General features: G+C 39.2%; 1 protein-coding gene across 1 annotated transcript; it reads right to left on the bottom strand.

The window, feature by feature from the left end:
- Window positions 1–305: 305 nt before the first annotated feature.
- PLK2 (polo like kinase 2) lies at window positions 306–6,664 on the bottom strand. Its single transcript, XM_049768764.1, has 14 exons — window positions 6,280–6,664; window positions 5,444–5,551; window positions 5,183–5,299; window positions 4,828–4,957; window positions 4,492–4,579; window positions 3,772–3,867; window positions 3,467–3,665; window positions 3,207–3,354; window positions 2,759–2,856; window positions 2,322–2,451; window positions 1,847–2,087; window positions 1,603–1,732; window positions 1,224–1,334; window positions 306–1,080 (listed from the first exon to the last, which is right to left on the bottom strand). Exons 1-14 carry the CDS (start codon window positions 6,544–6,546, stop codon window positions 889–891), a joined length of 2,055 nt encoding a protein of 684 aa, XP_049624721.1. The 5' UTR covers window positions 6,547–6,664; the 3' UTR covers window positions 306–888.
- Window positions 6,665–18,062: the final 11,398 nt, after the last annotated feature.

Genomic DNA, 18,062 nt, shown 5'->3' on the forward strand with positions numbered 1-18,062 from the left:
AAGATGCCAATCAAATGAAGTTTGAGGAAATACTCCAGAGAGGAACCTAGTTTAGGGTTCAATAAGAGACCTATGTTTTTGTTGTAACTAGTGCTACTTTTGCTATATTCTTTTATTTAAATAGACCTAGCTAGGGTGATTATATTATCAGGTGAAATGACTTCCTAGAAGCTATTAGAAAAGCTAAGGTTCTAATTTTCTGGTATGCTACTATATGCAATGCCATGCCAGAGAGCCAAGAGTCCATGATCAATGAATGCAGTGACGTGTAATATCAGACAAGAGACTATCAGTTCAGCTTTTCCAAACTTTATTGCCAACAGTTTAAAATGGTCAACATAAAAAAAAACTTGATAATAAATACTGCTCTTTGGGCTGTAATAAATAAAAAGTTTATTAACAAGGAATGCACTTTTCCAGCCACAAGTGTCTTTCAAAAATTAACCAAAAAAAATTATATATGGCCATAGTTCACAGTTAAGCAGCCAAAAGCTGCTCCAATTACACAACGTGGGAGCTTCCTCCCTTCTCCCTCCCCTTCAGGAAGTAAATTCACAGTTCCATGTCCTCTGTCTGAAATGCTCTCAACAGAGAGAAGTTGAGTATATGCAACTTTCTGCAAAATAATCTGAAAAAACAAAACAAAACAAAACCTTTAAAAACAGGTACACAAAGGCAAACTGCATTCTGGTTCACTCTAGGATTGTCCAAAGGCAAAGACTGTATGTCTTAGTCAGCTCTGTCTCCATCCAGTCAGCAGGCCACAGAGGAATTGTTTTCGTACCACCACCTGTCCATCTTCTTCAACATGCTGTAACTCATCCTACTGGCTTCCCTGTAGATCTCACAGTGGAAAAGAGGAGTCCCATAGGGTCCGTTCAAAAGTCTTTAGTTACATCTCTGTAAGAGCATGTTCAGAGCATATTCCATTCGATTTTTCAGTTCTAATGAACAGCCAGACATAAGCAGGGTTGTCAGTCTGAATGTTGTAGATATTCTGTCCTCATTGATATAAGTGAGAAGATATTCTTCATTTTGGTTACAGATGATTATTTTCGTGTGGTCATGGTAGAAATTCACCTTCAAAAAAAATAGACATAGGCATTAGGTTTCTCTAAATATTCAAAAGAATTTACATGCAATCAATAATGCAATCTATTGATTGGATTAAAAAAAAACTTGTCTAGATCCTAAGCATGCACTTTCCTAAAGGGGATATTTACCTGGAAGGTGCCATCATTGAAGAGCATCATTAAGGCCTTATCAGATTTTAACCACTGAAGGAGGTAGAGCCGAGGTCTTCGAATATCAGTAACACTGGGAAGATCTCCACCCTGGAAAAGAACGAGAATTGCACCCATGAAGAATTTTCAGTATGCACTCATTCTTCTAAGCAGATACCTCTCGTTCTAAAGGAAGCTTCAGAAAGTTCTAATTTTCCTGTCCCACTCCTCCCCTGAGATCCTGATGCAATTAATCTGGCAAAGGACATAAGCATCTGCATTTCTAAAAGGCTTTAATTCAAGGTTGTGTAGATGTTATTTGTATGTAGACTACACTTCAAATTTCACTATTCATGAGCCACACACATACAGTACTTACATCCATGAGGTTCTCCTCCATGTAATGAGAGAAGTACTTCAGCACTGTCACTTGACTGATGAATTGTTCGGGGGCATCTGTCGCTGGGAAAACAGAGCATTGGCCAAGCTCTGCATAATAGTGAACAGTTCTAAAAACAGGAACAATAAAGAAGAGGGGAAAAGAAGCAATTAGTCACTGTTCCAAGATTTCTTTTGTGCAATATTACAGAAATTACAGAACTTTGTCAATTGGATATACATACTTTTTGTCAGGAAGAAGGCTCATGTGAGCACCATTGTTGAAAAGGACCCCAACGGTGTGGTCTGAGAGCTGGTACCCAAAGCCGTATTTGTTCGAGTAATCGACCCACTTGGTGACCCACTGAAAGGATGTGCTCAGCTGCTCTTTGGGAATGCTGTCCGCTTCAGGCATGTTTTCTAGACATCCCCGAAGGACTCTTGCCACTGTGTCTGCAACACTTCCCATGGTACTGTCTTCCAGGCCTGAAAAGTCAAAGACAATTATAAAATGATTAATAACAAAACCTAAAGCTTTAGGAGACACTGAGTTTCCTCCACTGATTCTATACAGAGAAATCAAATCCTCCCTTGTCTTTTTCTAATTCCTCAAGTTTTGCTTTTGCTTTGTTAAAGCCATAAAACAAATTGACTTCAATCATTTAGTATTGAGTATTGGCAATTATAGTTTCATCATGTAAAAATGCAATTGACACTTACATTCACTGCTACTGCTACAGCTGCCAAGAGTCCCTCTGACTATCATTCGAATAGCATCTCCAATCTGCTGCTTGTTTTCTACTGCAGGTGCTCCAGATTTGGTAACCGTACTGCTAGGTGGCTGGAGCTCCTAGAAAAGAGAAGAGCCAGACAAGGAATCAATCAAAAATCCATCCATTCCAGGTGGAGAATTCCAGGGTAATATGAGATTGTGGCACTTTTTTAGAAAAATGTATCAAAATACGAGTCAGGTAAAAATAATGTCGAGTAACTCAACTGCAAACATTGTTAATCTAAAAGACAAGCGTCTTCTTTTTTAGAGTTAAGGGGAATGCATTAACGATTTCGCAGTTTAACTGTGATAATAATAGGTCTAGGAATAATTAATAGGATGGAAATGATAGAAAATGTGTTTCTTTTCTTCATTTTAAGCATACCTCATCTGCCCTGTGTTTGCTAGGTTGCTGAGTTATTGACGTCTTTTTCAAATCATGCCTAAGCTTGTAAATTTCTTCATCTTCTTTGGGCACTCTATCTGCAAATCAAGGAAAAGAATTATGAGCATCATACTAACCTAACAAGGTAGGAACAAAGCCAGTCATATTTCCTCCTTTTGCATTAACAAGTTGCTTATGGACATTCAAGGCTAAACAGTGTTTTTATCATTGCCATCAGTTGCAATTATGCCACAAGCACGCATTAGTGCATATGAAACAAAAAGCTAGCAATCACAATTCACAGTGTAGATTTATTTATTAGGCCATAAAATGGTCATTAGTATATAAACAAATCTGGTGAATTGATGCCAGTATGAAAGTGTTTCTTAACTTCTCTAGTATAAATATAAGACGGATATAGAAGAGGGAAAGAAATCACAGAACTTACTATGTGTGTCAATATATCTGGCTTTGTCTTTTTTGCCACCAAAGAGAGCAGCCGCTGCTTTCTTAAAGAAATTCTTAGCTGGGCTTGACAAGTGGAAATCTGGTACTGTATGACAACAGCTAGAAGAAAGTCTGTCTGGCGTGAAACCCTGTGGAATATCAGAAAACATTTTGAGTAACCTGCTGGATAACTGCATGTTAATAAAATAATAATAAACCAAATTATAAAAAGCAAAACTAACTTGCAAGAAACACACGAACCTGCAAAAAAAAATCGTGCCGAATGATGTCATCCAAACTGGGCCGATCCTCTGGATTTTTAGACAGCATACTAGCTATTAAATGCTTCGCAGGTGCTAACAATGACGATGGCATTGTATACCTTGCTTCTCTAATACACCTGTAGGTTTCTTTCAAATTCGTAGTTTCAAATGGGGGTCTTCCTAGTAACATTGTATACCTGTGTGCAACAAACACTCCATTATGAATGATCATAAGACAACTCTTTTCTAGTGTTTCAATCTAAATCCAAATTTTCTTTTTTATCATTTAGAGCATTTACTTACATGACGCAGCCTAAAGCCCAAATGTCTGATTCACAGCCATGCCCTTGTTTGTTGAGAACTTCAGGGGAGAGATAATTTGGGGTGCCACATATCGTTCTAGAAAGACAAAAGATGGTATCTCATTGAAACTTATTTTTTTAAGACTTCGTTTTTTGGACAAAATCTAAAGCACTACAATGGATTTCTATTTGGAATCATGTGGGCTTTGAACTTGGCATTTCACCTAGTCGTTTGTAAATGTTTTAAATGCATGTACAAGTTTTTCAGCCTATATGATAGTATATCTAACTGAGGCCAGGTACATAAAGTTATTTTTATATATTTTCGGCAAAAATAAGTCAGATTTCTTTCATAATCAACTTTTAGCTGTAAGATACTTTGTCTAATCCATAGAGGGCACTATATATTTCCTCAAGTGAACACTTATGGTTTATACATTTTATTATCAACTCTCTCTGAAACACTAATTGAAAAATCATAAGGGCACATTTGATCTCCACAATACTGTTGTAAAATATATATTGCTTTTTTGGGGGGGTTAGGGGGAAGGGCACATCTGGCGATGCTCAGTGGTTGCTACTGGCTCTACAATCAGGAATCACTCCTGGCTTAGTCAGGGGCAGGGGTGGAGTTTGGACCATATGGGATGCGGAGATTAAAACCAGGATTCGGCAAGTTCCTGATGCACTGTACCATCTGATATGTATTTCTGATGCTTACCTCCTTCTGTGTTCCAAAGGTTCCAGCCTGGCTGCCAAACCGAAGTCCCCGACTTTGAGCTCCATGGCTTCATTAATAAAAAAGTTCCCTAGATGATAAAGTAAAGCAAAACCTGAATCCCTTGAAAGAGATATTCTAACCAAGCATATACACAATCAATTTGGAAGCAGGCAGTCGCTTGTTTAATATTAAGGTTACACATTCAAAAGCAAGACTGCATCAACAAGATCCCATATTTACATGCATTAATTAATTAGCAACATTAATATAGCAAAGAATTAAAGTTAAAAATATTTCCCAGTGTAACGCAAAAATAATTGGGAGTTCAGGGCTTACCTAGCTTGAGATCTCTGTGCAAGATTTCTTGTTCATGTAGGTACTTCAATCCAGACACAATCTGCCTGAGGTAGTATCGGACTTCGGGCTCTGTCAACACCTTTCTTGCTTTCAAAATATGAGCCATGGACTAGGAGGGGGAAGCAAAGAAGAAAAATCTGTCACAACAGTGATCAAAAGCAGCGGTTTCCTTTTGCATTGTGAGTGAAAGTTAATATTGCATTCTAATACACTCACACAACTGCACAACTCAATATTGGATAAAATGCAATTTGAATTCTATATAGCTGGTGTAGGTTTTTTTTTTTGGGGGGGGGGAGTGAGTAACTCTACTAAAATGAAAGTGAATACTTACCCTTCTACTACAGTACTCCAAGAGAATGTAAATGTTCTCTTTGTCCTCAAAGTAGTGGTAGAACTGCACAACATGCTTATGATGAAGAATCCTGTGGAGCTCTATTTCTTTGTCAATCTAAAAGAAAACGCAAGAGAAGCCTTCTTAGTCTACCTTCACCCTCTGCAAAGCAGGTGCTTACACATGCAGAAGACATTTTCTTAAGAGGGAAGGGCCATCCCGGCACACAAAGAAAATACTTTACTCAACAGTCATACACACCTTTTCCCTTTGATGAGGTTTAGATACCCGGCTGTGAGGAATAATTTTGGCAGCATAGACTTTGTTGTTTGTCAAATCTGTCATCTCATAACATTTTGCAAAGCCACCCTGGAAGGAAACAAAAGCCGTGACACAAAATTGAGTATGGCAGTCAAAAGATGGACCGCTGATATTAAAAAAAAATATATATATATATATATATATATATAGTTAAAGTCCTCTGGGGTGGGGTGATGGGGGGCACGGGAGAGAAGTGTCCAAAATATTCAAATATGAGACGACTGGGAGGGCAAAAGGGCATGGTTCGCCTGCCTTTTATTTGTTTATTTATTTATTTTTAAAGAGCTTATTTAGGAAGGGGAAAAAGCAATTCCTGAAAACAGCCAGTCAGTAAATACAATTTTCTGTCTCCCCCTGGTACAAGAGGAGCTAGCTCTGTGCTGGGTGGGGGGCTTGGGGTCGAGCTGATAAGAAATCCTATCTGGAGACGTTGTCAAGAAGCAATGTTTTCCAGGGAGCAGGTGGAGGGAGCAAGGGGGGTGTCTTAGAAAGACCTCTCATCGGGCCTCCAGATTCATTGGGGGGGATTAAGGGGGTGCAGCAGGAGACTGGCAGGGATGGAAAGAAAGAAATGCCCATCCCGGCGCTTGCAGCCAGAGCGCAACAAAAGCCAGCGGAGGGGCAGGTGAGCGGGGTCTCCAACGTCCTGCTCGCGTGGAAGGTTGATTTTGGGGGGCCGCTAGGAGCCCTCCGGGGCTGCCCTCCCTGTGATCCCTCCCTCCCTCCCTCCCTCCCCTCTGGGTGCAACGCAGCCCGTTCGCCCGCTCGTCCGTCACCTTTCCCAGCACTTTGCCCCGGCAGTAGCGCTTCCCCGTCGTGGGATCGACGATAATCCGTGAGATCTCGGCGCCCGAGTGCGAGTGGTGGTGGTGGTGATGGGGGGCCGCCCCAGTCTGGCCCGGCGCCTGCGACAGCTGCGCGTCCTCGAGGGGCTGCTGAGCCCGTTTCTTCTTCGAGTCGCCGCCGCCAGCCTTGCCCAACGCCTGTTCGCACATCTTGGTGCCGCCGGCGGGCTGGTAGGTGATAGTCCGCAAGAGCTCCATACGGGGTGGTAGCCTCCGGGGCGCCGCAACGGTGCGGGTGCGGGCCGCTGTCACCGACCGCGCTCCCGAGCTGGCCCCGACCGACCGACCCTGGCGCTCAACCACCCTGGCGCCCGACGACTCCGTCCGTCCACTTGTGCGAGTGCGTGCGCTCGGCCAAACCTTATATAGGCCCGCCCGGGGTGGGCGGGGTCAGGCGACGTCACGAATAAGCCACGCCCACACCGCCGCCTGCTCCTCCCGGGACCCAGCTCCGGCTTCCAGGAGGACCCGCCACCCGCGTCTCTTTCTCACTCTCGGGTGCAACTTGCAAAGGAGAGTGCTGCAAGGCCCGAGCGGTGGTGCGCGGCGGTAAGGCGTCTGTCTGCCTTGCCCGAGCTAGCCTAGGACGGATCGCGGTTCGATCCCCCGGCGTCCCATAGGGTCCTCCAAGAAGCCAGGAACGATTTCTTGAGCGCAGAGCCAGGAGTAAGCCCTGAGTGTCACCGGGTGTGGCCCCAAAACCAATCAATCTAGAGAGTGCTGCAAACAACCGGGGCTCAGAGCGGTGGGAGCCGGGAGCCCTGGTTTCGACGTGGAGGTCCGGATCACCTTAGATCACCTGTCGACTCTAGATAGATCAACAACCCCATTCTTCGAATGCTCGGGCTTTGGGGCTGAACACTAAGCTTAGTCCCAACCCCGGCAGCGAGGGGATGGGTAGTGGGGTCTTTGCTTCAATCGTCGCAGGCAGGTTCCTGACCCCCACACAGTGTCTCTCCTCCAGTGTCAAGGCGAGAATGTGCCCAGATAGCTTTGCACGGGCCTGAAAGCCTCAGGCCGTCGTGGAGTGAATTTCTGTGCTGCTGCCCAAGGAGACTGCCGCCCACCCGGCTCTGCTGCGTGCACCCTCATCACCACCCCGGCTCATCGGGGAGGTCGTGCATGGCATCAAAGGAGGGTGTTCGAACTCACCCACCGCTGCTTCTGCAGGAGGGGGCCTTAGGACGAACCGCTAAGCGGGCTCCAGCCCCTCTGGGGCGCGTGGGTCCCAGCCCATCACCCAAGAGCTGGCATCTGTCCGAGGTCAGGCCCTTCACCTTGGAGAGGGAACTGACAAAGTTGCAAAGGGCTTCGAGAGTCTGGAAGAGACTTAGAAACAAGGGTGCCATCTCGTGGAATGTGCCAGAAGCACACCAGAGGTGTGAGTGGCAGTCATGAAGAATTGTTTGTCTTTTCTTTTTTTATATAACTTCATTTATTGATTGATTGGTTTTGGGGCCACACCTAGCTGTGCTCAGGGGTTACTCTTGTCCCTACACTCAGAAATTGTCCCTGGCAGACTGGGGACCATATGGGATGCCGGGAATCGAACCAGGCCCCTCCAGGGTCGGCAGCATGTGAGGCAAATGCCCTACTGCTGTGCAATTTCTTTTTAACATTGAATGAAAATAAAATATTCCTTGCACTAATGGTTTAACAATTGAACTTTTTATTTCCCACGCATCTCCAAATGATTTGTGCAGAGTACCTGTAAACGACTCGGCAAGCCTCATGGCTGCTATTGGCAAATGAATTAAATTGTTCTCCTTCTTTCAGATTTGACTATTCAAATTGTTAATACAGAAACACTTTCTTTTTGTTGTTGTTGTTGTTGTTGTTTGTTAGATCGACAACCGTGTGATATTTGTGTGTAGGGCATCATTTTAGCATATTTAAATGTATTATTTAATCCTACAAGAATCTCAAGTAAAAAATAGTTAACATTATACAAAGGAAACTTAAAGCTTGAATATTTTAACTATTCTCTGCACTTTATTAGACCATCGAATTGTGCTTCTTTTTGTAGCACACAGGTATTTTTGAGCTGCATTCGGAGGATGTGTTAGAGTGTTTTGATAATAAATTCCAATGCTATTTAGAATTCCAGAAATACAGATATCAAATTAAGGGTTATATGGTATCAATTAAGCAAATATTTACAAAAGACAATCGGTCTCAAACACTTCCAGTATAGTTCAAAAACTTTTATTGACAATACAGGACAAAAAAGGAAAAGTCCCTTTTCCTCTTTCATTCTTTTAACAGTTCAGGGCAAGTCCAGGCATGTTTCTCATGAGGGAAAGTAGACTTTACCCAGGGGTGGGCTGGGAGTTACATAATCCTCCCTTTGATTCAGCAAACCCAGAGAAACCTTTTCTTCCTAGATTTACCCTAACAATTCCCTAGCCTTAAGTTAAAAAAGTATGTATTAAAAAATGTAAAAATTACAAAAAAAAAAATTCACCAGCCTGAGTAGATTTGCTGGTTTAGGAAACACTAACTTACAATCTAGAATTATTGTTTACCATGTTTTTAGTTGGTTAATTGATAATAGCTAGCTAGATTTTCTTGGTTTTTGTTTGTTTGTTTTTGTTTTGGGGCCACACCGGGCGGTGCTCAGGGGTTACTCCTGGCTGTCTGTTCAGAAATAGCTCCTGGAAGACACGGAGGACCCTTTGGGACACCGGGATTCGAACCAACCACCTTTGGTCCTGAATCGGCTGCTTGCAAGGCAAACACCGCTGTGCTATCTCTCCGGGCCCTAGCTAGATTTTCTTATGACCTTCTTCTTTTAGATGACTATGGATAGGTTGAATTTTTTTTTATTATTTAGCTGGTTATTAAATGTTACTGTATATATTTTAATATTCTGTTACAAATAGAATATTAAAGTTCTATCATAATCAACACTCTATAGACTTTTGAACATCGCATATAAAATTCTGATGCAGGTATTTATGGTATGCAGATATTTAACAAGATTAACACTGTAGTGTTACAATTTCTTCTTGCCAACTGTGGAAATCTAACTTTTTTGTTTGTGGTGCCACCTTATGGAAAGAAGCAAGAACATACTCCTCAGATAAAAGGAAATAAAAGTACTTTGCAATGGAAAGGAATCTTTTATTATAAAACATTTCTTTGTAGTTTTGTATATGTAATGAAAATACATTTAAATCCGAGTAGGATTTTTAGTGAAACATGGACAGCTGATTATCAAGTTTGAGGGGGATCTGGTCTGATCAAGTTAGAAGTGGAGTCCAACCTGAAAGTTCCATGCTAGGACCTTTCCATTTGTTTTTAGGGCCAGAAGATGTGATACTGCTCAAACACTGCATTGGCAGGATCTACCCGGTCATCTTTAAGGAGAGAAAAATAACAGATTTTTTTTTAAAATGAATGAAAGGAGGGATGAAAGACTATCTACAATCTATCAAGACTCATAGTCAAGTTGTAGCACTCAAGAAAACTTGATCCTGAAAGGGAAGATGACTTCACAGAGTTGGAGCTCATGCTTGCAGAGGTCCTAATTTGATCCAATTTGACTTTGGAGCACCAAAATCTCCTGGGTGCACCCCTAATAGCCCCAGCACTATGGTCTGAGCAGCATCATACTGAACCAGAGTAATGAAACTTCCTTGAGGAGTCCTTGAGAGACCCACGTCCATAACAAAAGAGAATAAAGAAGGAAAAAAGAAAAAGAAAACTTGATTTTATTGTGCTACTAGAAAAGAATAGAAATAGATTTATATATTGTATGTGTATATTTTGAACATCTGCAAAATATGATACGACAAAAATGCATGATAGGACTGTAAGGAATGCTCACCATAAGAGTTAAAAGCAGTATTTACTACTAGGATGAGATTTACTTTCATAGTAATTCTCAAATATATGATGGTTTTCTTAATTATATATACAATGCTGTATGTTGCATTTCTAGGATTAATTCACCTGCAAACTAGAGACTGTTACTCTACTCTTTCCCTTATCTTCTTTTGATGTGGTGATGATAGGATCACACACACATTCTTCTGTGATGCTCACACTTCCGTTGGTGGTGGTATTGTTACATATCAAGTTGCAGGGCTCACAGGTTTGTCCCTGGCTCTTGCAGAGTGTCTCAACACTTTAGTTGTGATGCATGCACTTGATGAGAAATTCGCATGCGAAAGTGGCTGGAAATCTCTTGCTGCACAAGGGAGCTGCCATTTATTGTATGCTGGGGGAACTGGGCATTGAATTCACAGCCATTTTTGTATGCTGGGGGAACTGGGCATTGAATTCACAGCCAGCCTTGTGTTTGTAAGGCAAACACAGTTAGCTAGCTATTTGAGCCATCTTCTACTCCAGAGAGGTTTTGAATCTTCTGACCACCTAGTTCACCTATCCCACTTACTCTTCTGACAACTTCCAGTTTGGCTCTAGTGAGTCTAGTTTCCGTTTTGTTAAATCCCTTATGTATAAAAAAAAATATGCAGCACCTGTCTCTACCTGATTTAGTTTATTTAGTATAATCCCCTCAAATTCCACCCATTTAGGTGCAAATGAAATGATTTCACATTTTATGGATAAATAACATGCTGCAGCATGAGGATATACACATATACATTCAAAATATAAGCAAATCACACATTTTAATCTATTTATTAATGTATTTTGTTTCGATGTCTTATCTTTTGTTTGTAAAATCTCCTCAACGTGCCTTATTTCCAACCCCAGGTGAACGAAACTAAAGCACAGTCTCTGTATGAAATGATCCTGACCAGGATTAGGGTGAAACACTTGTAGTCTGGCAATTGGGGTCTCAATCTCGTGGCCCGTGGGCTGTTTCTGGCCCTTTGTACAACATTTTGTGGCCCTGCCCTTAGAGGAATCTTTTTTTGTTTTGTTTTGTTTTGTTTTAGTTGTTTGGGTCACACTCCCCAAGTTCAAGGCTTACTACTGACTTTGCACTCAAGGATCACCCTGACTTTGCCTCCTGCAGGCCCCCAGGTAAATTGAGTTTGAGACCCCTAATAGCGTATCAAGAGCGAGTTGCCTGACAGAATGGTTGTTTTTATTGAGTACAGAGACCACGCCTAGGTGTGGTGTAAGAACAAATAGCTCATGCTATCCTGAGCCAGTCATGCCCAAATTTACACATAAGACAAGCTCTGTTTGGGGGTAAAAACAAGTGGTAAACAAACAGATACAAAGAAACCAGGGATGGTCTTTATTTTGGGTAAAGTAAGGTGTAATCTAACACTTGTGAATAAAGTTACAATAAACATGAAAGTACATTTTTTTATTTCAAATGATAATTTTATTTCTCCATGGTGTTACTAAAATCAGCATTTAAGGATTTACTGGGCTGTGGTTGGTGCTAGGTGAACCTTCTCTGTAACTGTTTAGGTTCACTGAGCTTGTTGGATTACCATGAAACTTTCCCATAAGATTTCCTGTGATATTCTTGGACTGACACTACTATAAAATATTGAGGTGTCATGAGTGCGTACAGCATCACAGCCCAGGATTTATAGAGGTAAAATAAATGTGGTGTCCTGGGATTTTGATAAAGTTAAAGCGCAGAGCTGGGTTGTTTCTGTCAGAGGGTTTAACATGTAGGGCTGGGCTGTTGTAGTTTATCCAGGTAGGGAACTTTGCTCCCACCTTTCTGAGAATGCCACAGAGGTATCAGCTTGGACCTGGCTACTTAGGAAGTCTTAACTGCCCTTATTTTCTTTTGGATCTTGGTGGAGGAGCCTGGAAGTATTACTGAGGAGAAGAATGTGGCTGTAGGCAGGGGCTGCTGAGTTTTCTATGGTGGGGTATTTGTGGTGAGGCTTGGCCTAATCCTCTTTAAAAAGAAAGTCTCAGAGTTATCAGACCTGTAGTCCTATCTCACCTGAAAGGATTTACTTGCTCATATTATCTGATTTCGGTTGCAGAGCTAAGCTGTTTCTGTCAGAGGCTATATGGTATGTGTGACCTTGGGTTGCAAGTAGTTCATGCAGAAAGGGGAATCTGTGCCCTTCTCCCTTTCTAAGCATGTCACAGAGGTATTAGCCCTCACCAGGCCCTCTGGGAAGTATCAGCAGCCAGTATTCATTTTCACAAATTCTTTTCTTAAGTTAAGGGTTTTCATTCCAGAAATAGAATTACTGTTCTAATTATTTGAGAACTTGTCACACTATATTCTACAGTGAATAGAATTTAACATAACCAATTTTGTTTTGGAGCCATTCCTTAAGATGCTCAAGAATAACTACAAGTTCTGCATTCAGAAATCACTCCCTGAAGGTGCATGGGGAAACATGTGGGATGCCAGGGATCAAACCTGTGTTCGGTGCAAGGTAAATGTCCTATCCTATCCACAACTATACTATCACTCTGGTTCCTTGAATAGAGCTTTTTTAATTTAATGTAGTTCAATTCCTTAGTTTGGTTTTGTTGCCTTCACTCTTGCTAGATTAAGAAAAAATACCCCAAACCTGAGGAGTGGTGGCGCAGAGTGGTAAGGCATCTGCCTTGTCAGGGCTAGCCTAGGACAGACCTTGGTTGGATCCCCAGGTGGCCCATATGGTCCCCCAAGCCAGGAGCGATTTCTGAGTGAATAGCCGGGAGTAACCCCTGAGCATCACAGGGTATGACAGAAAAACAAAAACAAAAACAAAACAAAACAAAACAAAACAAAAGACCTTACATGGATTTTAGGTCACGCATTTAAAATTTTAGTAAGTTTGTAATTTACTTTTGTGTATGGTGTAAGACTTTGGTGTATTTTTTGCATACAATATTCAGTTTTCTCGACACCACTCATCATCCAAGAAAGATAGATTTGTTCAATACGGAGAACTTCTTTAACATACATAAAAGCTGTATAATAAATTATTTCTATATTTAAATTAAAGTAATGACGTGATATATTAAAAGATATCTTAAATTAAAACTCAGGGTATAAATGGATAGATGTATAAAACTATATGCATGACCAGTATATAATTAGTATGCTAATATAGAAGTAATTATAAAATTGATGACCATATATAATTTATAGTAAAAAGACCACATGGAAAAATGAAAGACACAAACAAGTTTTTCGTATAAGAGGGACTTCTTATAGCTAATAAACAAGAGGAGATTCTTAGAGTCAATAATATTCAAGGAAAGGCCAAAAAAATTATATAAACTGATTCAAATGGTGAAAACTATGAAGATTAAAAATACTAAATCCTCTATAAAGTGTCGACTAAAAATTTACTTATAAAATTTTTTTGGAAACTAAATTAATTATTTATATACTCTTCTATCCAGCAAGAACAGTTTAAATATTCCATAATATTCATAACAAAATATTATGTAAATATCAATGAATTATAGACATCCCTGTCAACATTAGTAAGTTTTAATATTGAGTCCTAAAAGACAAACCAACAGTTAGCCTTTGGTAAAGTTCAAGAACTAAATCTAAGTGTTTTAAAGTTTTATTTATATATGAATAGATTTAAGTCACTATTTTTAAAAATCAAATAAATGTATTCCCTTGTGAGTGGGTACAAGAGGGGATAAAATAGAGGTTCAACTAAGATAACACAATGATTTATTTCTTGAGTTGTATTGTGAGAATATGTAAAAGTAATATGTATGCAGGGGCCGGAGCAGTGGCACAGCATTAAGGCATTTGCCTTGTGCAGCTAGCCTAGAAAGAACTTCACGGTTCAATCCCCTGGCATCCCACATGGTCCCCCAATCCAGGAGCGATTTCTGAGTCCATAGCTAGGAGTAACCCATGAGTGTCACTGGTATGGCCAAAAAAAAGAAAAAAAAGTAATAATATGTGGAGCTATTGGCAGTTATCATTCCATAAGCAAAGGAGTATAAATAGTCCAAGTGAAAAACAAACATGTTGGTTGAAGAAATAATTTAAAAGGATGAGTTCATTTTTTTTGAGATAAAGAGAGATATAAGATAGAGGGGATAAGGAGAGAGAGAACATTTATGATATTATAGGAAGAATATAAGAGCACTAATTCCATTCATGATGGTTCTACCTCTTGTCATTATTTTACAAAGCTCTGGCATGAGTTCATTCTTTACATGAGAGAAGCTCAGGTTTGATTCCCAGCATTGGATAATCCTTTAGGAACCACTAACTTGGAGAGACTTTTAGGCATTGAACAGGGAATAGCACTGCCAAGTTTGTCCCCCATTCCTGACTGAGGACAAAATGAGACTTTTTGATATACTGAATTTAAGAGACTGCAGGCTCTGGGATGTGCATCTTACGACCATGTCAAAACATCCTACATTTCAATATCAAGGTAAAAAGAGGCCAAATCTCATTTTATAATCACAATATATTTAGTTTATACTATTATATTTAACATTTTAACTCTTTGAAAATAGTTAATTTTTGAAAATAAGGGTAAATGTTAAATATTGTTTATATTATACTCATTTTGACATACTGGTCTTTTGTAAATAATTAAAAAGCCATCAACAAATTCTGCCAGCAAGCTTTGATAAGGATGTATATTATCCATTAATCAAAGTACCTGACAAAGGTCTTTTTACCCACTTACCTACCTCCTTAATTACTTTTCTTTTTATCTGTTTTCTGGCAGGTTTTTTTTTCATTATTTTAACCATTTATTGTTATACAGTTTAGCAGCATAAGCATGTAATATTGCTGCACAACCAATAAGCTAAATGAAATTTTGATTTTACAATATTATGCCTACAGTTCCCAAGCTACATATTATATATATCCCCATGTTTTGTTTTACAAGTTAAATTTTACTTCTTGATCTTTTATTCATCCATTTTATCATCTTCCACTACCTTTTTTCTCTGGCAGCAATGCAGTTTATCTCTGGATTTATGAATTTGTTTTATTTTGCCTGCCTGCTAATTTTGCACTTTAGATTCTAGCTATAACTGAAATCACAACTTATTTGTGTTTATCTGTATGATTTGTTTAATAAATATTATACCCTCTAGATCCATTGATAATGTCAAAAATGTCAAAGCTTCATTTTTCCTTATGGCTCAGACATATCTATTGTGGATGTGTGTGTGTGCGCATGCACACACATACATGCTCATATATTCTCTATCCATTCGTCTGTGACTAAATCTTGCCATATTTGAAAACATTTTAGACATTGATGTTTATGGTCCACTAAGCATTTTGTGCTCTTCACTTAGAAAACATACACATTATACTATGGAAGCAGATGTAAAACAAGATCAAGTCAGGTCATCTGGGATTTTTTTAATTGCAAAGTGAAGCTTATTTCTAACTTTCTGGCAGTTTTTGAGAGCAATTTTCCCCCTTCATTGCAACACAAATACCAACATAATTTATTGCAGTAGGTTTATAGCTCCCTCTACTGGTACATAGTATAAGTATAAGCATTGTAAAACTGAAAAAGAAAAATGACTTTCTGTACCTTTCATGTCTGTTTTTTTAATCATATAATTTTCTATTCTTCTTGCTGAGCCTATTCAAGTGTTTTTAAATTACTCTCTTTAAATAATCTATTCTTGATTTGTTGGGGCTTTTTTTGGCTTTTTGTTTTCGTTTTTATTTGTTTTTTTATTTTTCTGTCACACAATTGACACTCAGGGGTTTCTCCTGGCTATGCGCTCAAAAATCACTCCTGGCATGGGGGACCATATGGGACGCCAGGGGATAAATAGTGCGCACAAGGCAGATATCATACGGCCTGCGCCACCACTCTGGCCCCAGAGTGTTGGTATTTTTTAAACAGTTTTTTGGCCCTTTAATCTTTTCTTTTTTGATTTAATTTAAATATAGTTTTTCTTCTGTTCACTTTTGGTTTTGTTTGTTCCTCCTTTTTTTTAGTTTTTTGGGTTTAAGGTTGTTTTTTTTTTACACGAGAGATTTTATAAATGATATGAGACTATTGTAGTGTTTATGAACTGCTTTTTTGTTTGCTTGTTTTGTTTGCTTTTTTTACTTTTTAGTTTTCTTTTTTAAAAAAGCTTTATTTTAGGCACTGTGGTTTACAAAACTGCTAATGGTGGTTTCATGCATAAAACATTTCAGCACACACCCTCCACCAATGATCGATTGATTACTTCCCCTGCTACTGAAGATCAGTTCTCAGTTTCTGCTGTACCTTTGAGCATTTGTTATTCCCCTACTGTTTCTTTGTGTCCTGCATACTAGACTGATCATTTGATGTGTGTCCCTCTCCTTTTGACATGCTAAATTATCATACTAATACTCTCCAAATTCATCATGTAGTACAAATTACCTGAGTTCATTTTTTCTTATAGCCAAGCAGTAACCATTATAGTTTCTTTATCCAGTGATCTGTTCTTGAATGTTTGGTTTGCTACCAGATTTTCACTAATTTAAATATTGCTTCAATGAGCATAGGAGTGAAAATGTCTTTTCTGAGTAAATTGTTGGCACCCTTGGGAAGTATCCATATTGTTTTATACAAGGCTAAATCAGTCAACATTTCCACCAACAGTGGATGTGGGTCTTTTTTCCTCAAATCCTCAAAACATGTCAATGTTGTTGTTTTTTTTTTTAAGTTTTTGAGTCACACCTGACATTGCTCAGGGGTTACTCCTGATTCTGCACTCAGGATATTACTCCTGGAGGGTACAGGGTATCATACAGGGATTAAACCTGGGTCAGGTGTATGGAAGGCAAGCACCTTACCAGTTATACTATCTTTCCAATCCCAACACTGTTTATTTTTGTTCTTTGCGCTGTTCTCACTTGTGTTAAATAATATCTAATTTCCATGATAATACATGATGCAGAAATCAGCTGAATGCATTATGGCTTTCTATTGGTAAGCTGAGTTCAGATAACACAGATTTAAAGTAGTTATTGCTATATGGACTGACTATAATTCTACACTTTTTTCTGAATGTTTATATTTGCTATTTCTTGTGCCATTTCTATATGGTTTTTAATTCGAGTAGGTCTTATTGATAATGCTCCCAGTTTTATCTTTTCTTATTTTCTCTGCTCCAGATTTTATTTTGTGGTTATCAGAAAAATTATATTAGATGTAATATAATATTTTATATTATGTTTATTATATGTGTTTATGATATTTTATTTTTACTCTTTTGTTTATTTTATTTATATTTGGATAATGCCACTACTATTATTTTACTCTTGCAATGCTGCTACACAACACCCACCAACAAGATGCTAACATTCCTCCGCCATTTTCTTAGATTTCCATCCCACACTGTCCCTTTGGTATCTTAAATCACAATTCTATTGACAATGTTTCAGGATTTGTTTCTATTGAAAAAATTTAATTCCTTGATTTGCTTCTTTACATTCCACATATTAGTGAGGTTAGCTGGTATTTTTCTTTTTTCTCACTCATTTTTTTTTAACCAGGAATTCCTCCAATTTCATCTATGTTGTTGCAAACTCCAAGATTGCATCTTTCATTATAGTTGAGTAGTATTCATTCATTGTGTATATAGACTACTATTTATTTTTCTATTTGCTTATGAATTTATGTCACCATCCCAGAAGTGCATAGGGTTGACTCCTGACTCTGTCCTCATGGATTACTCCTAGCAGTGCTCAGGGAACCACGGACAGTCCTAAGGATTGAACCCAGGTCTGCTGCATTAAGGTAAGTGCCTCACCTGCTATACAATCTTTCTAGTTCAAGACCAAAATTTCTTCTTCCACTCATGTTGTCATATGTTGTCAGGCAGTT

This window comes from Suncus etruscus, chromosome 2 (assembly GCF_024139225.1).
Source record: "Suncus etruscus isolate mSunEtr1 chromosome 2, mSunEtr1.pri.cur, whole genome shotgun sequence".
Classification (NCBI taxonomy): Eukaryota; Metazoa; Chordata; class Mammalia; order Eulipotyphla; family Soricidae; genus Suncus; species Suncus etruscus.

Bases quoted from the DNA above. Each gene is read 5' to 3' on its own strand.
- PLK2 (XM_049768764.1), bottom strand. From the start codon at position 6,546: ATGGAGCTCTTGCGGACTATCACCTACCAGCCCGCCGGCGGCACCAAG. The intron at 5,552-6,279 runs GTGACGGACGAG...GTTTCCTTCCAG, and splicing joins GGGGCAAAGTGCTGGGAAAG to GGTGGCTTTGCAAAATGTTA. The intron at 2,857-3,206 runs GTAAGTTCTGTG...CTTGATTTGCAG, and splicing joins CAGATATATTGACACACATA to ATAGAGTGCCCAAAGAAGAT.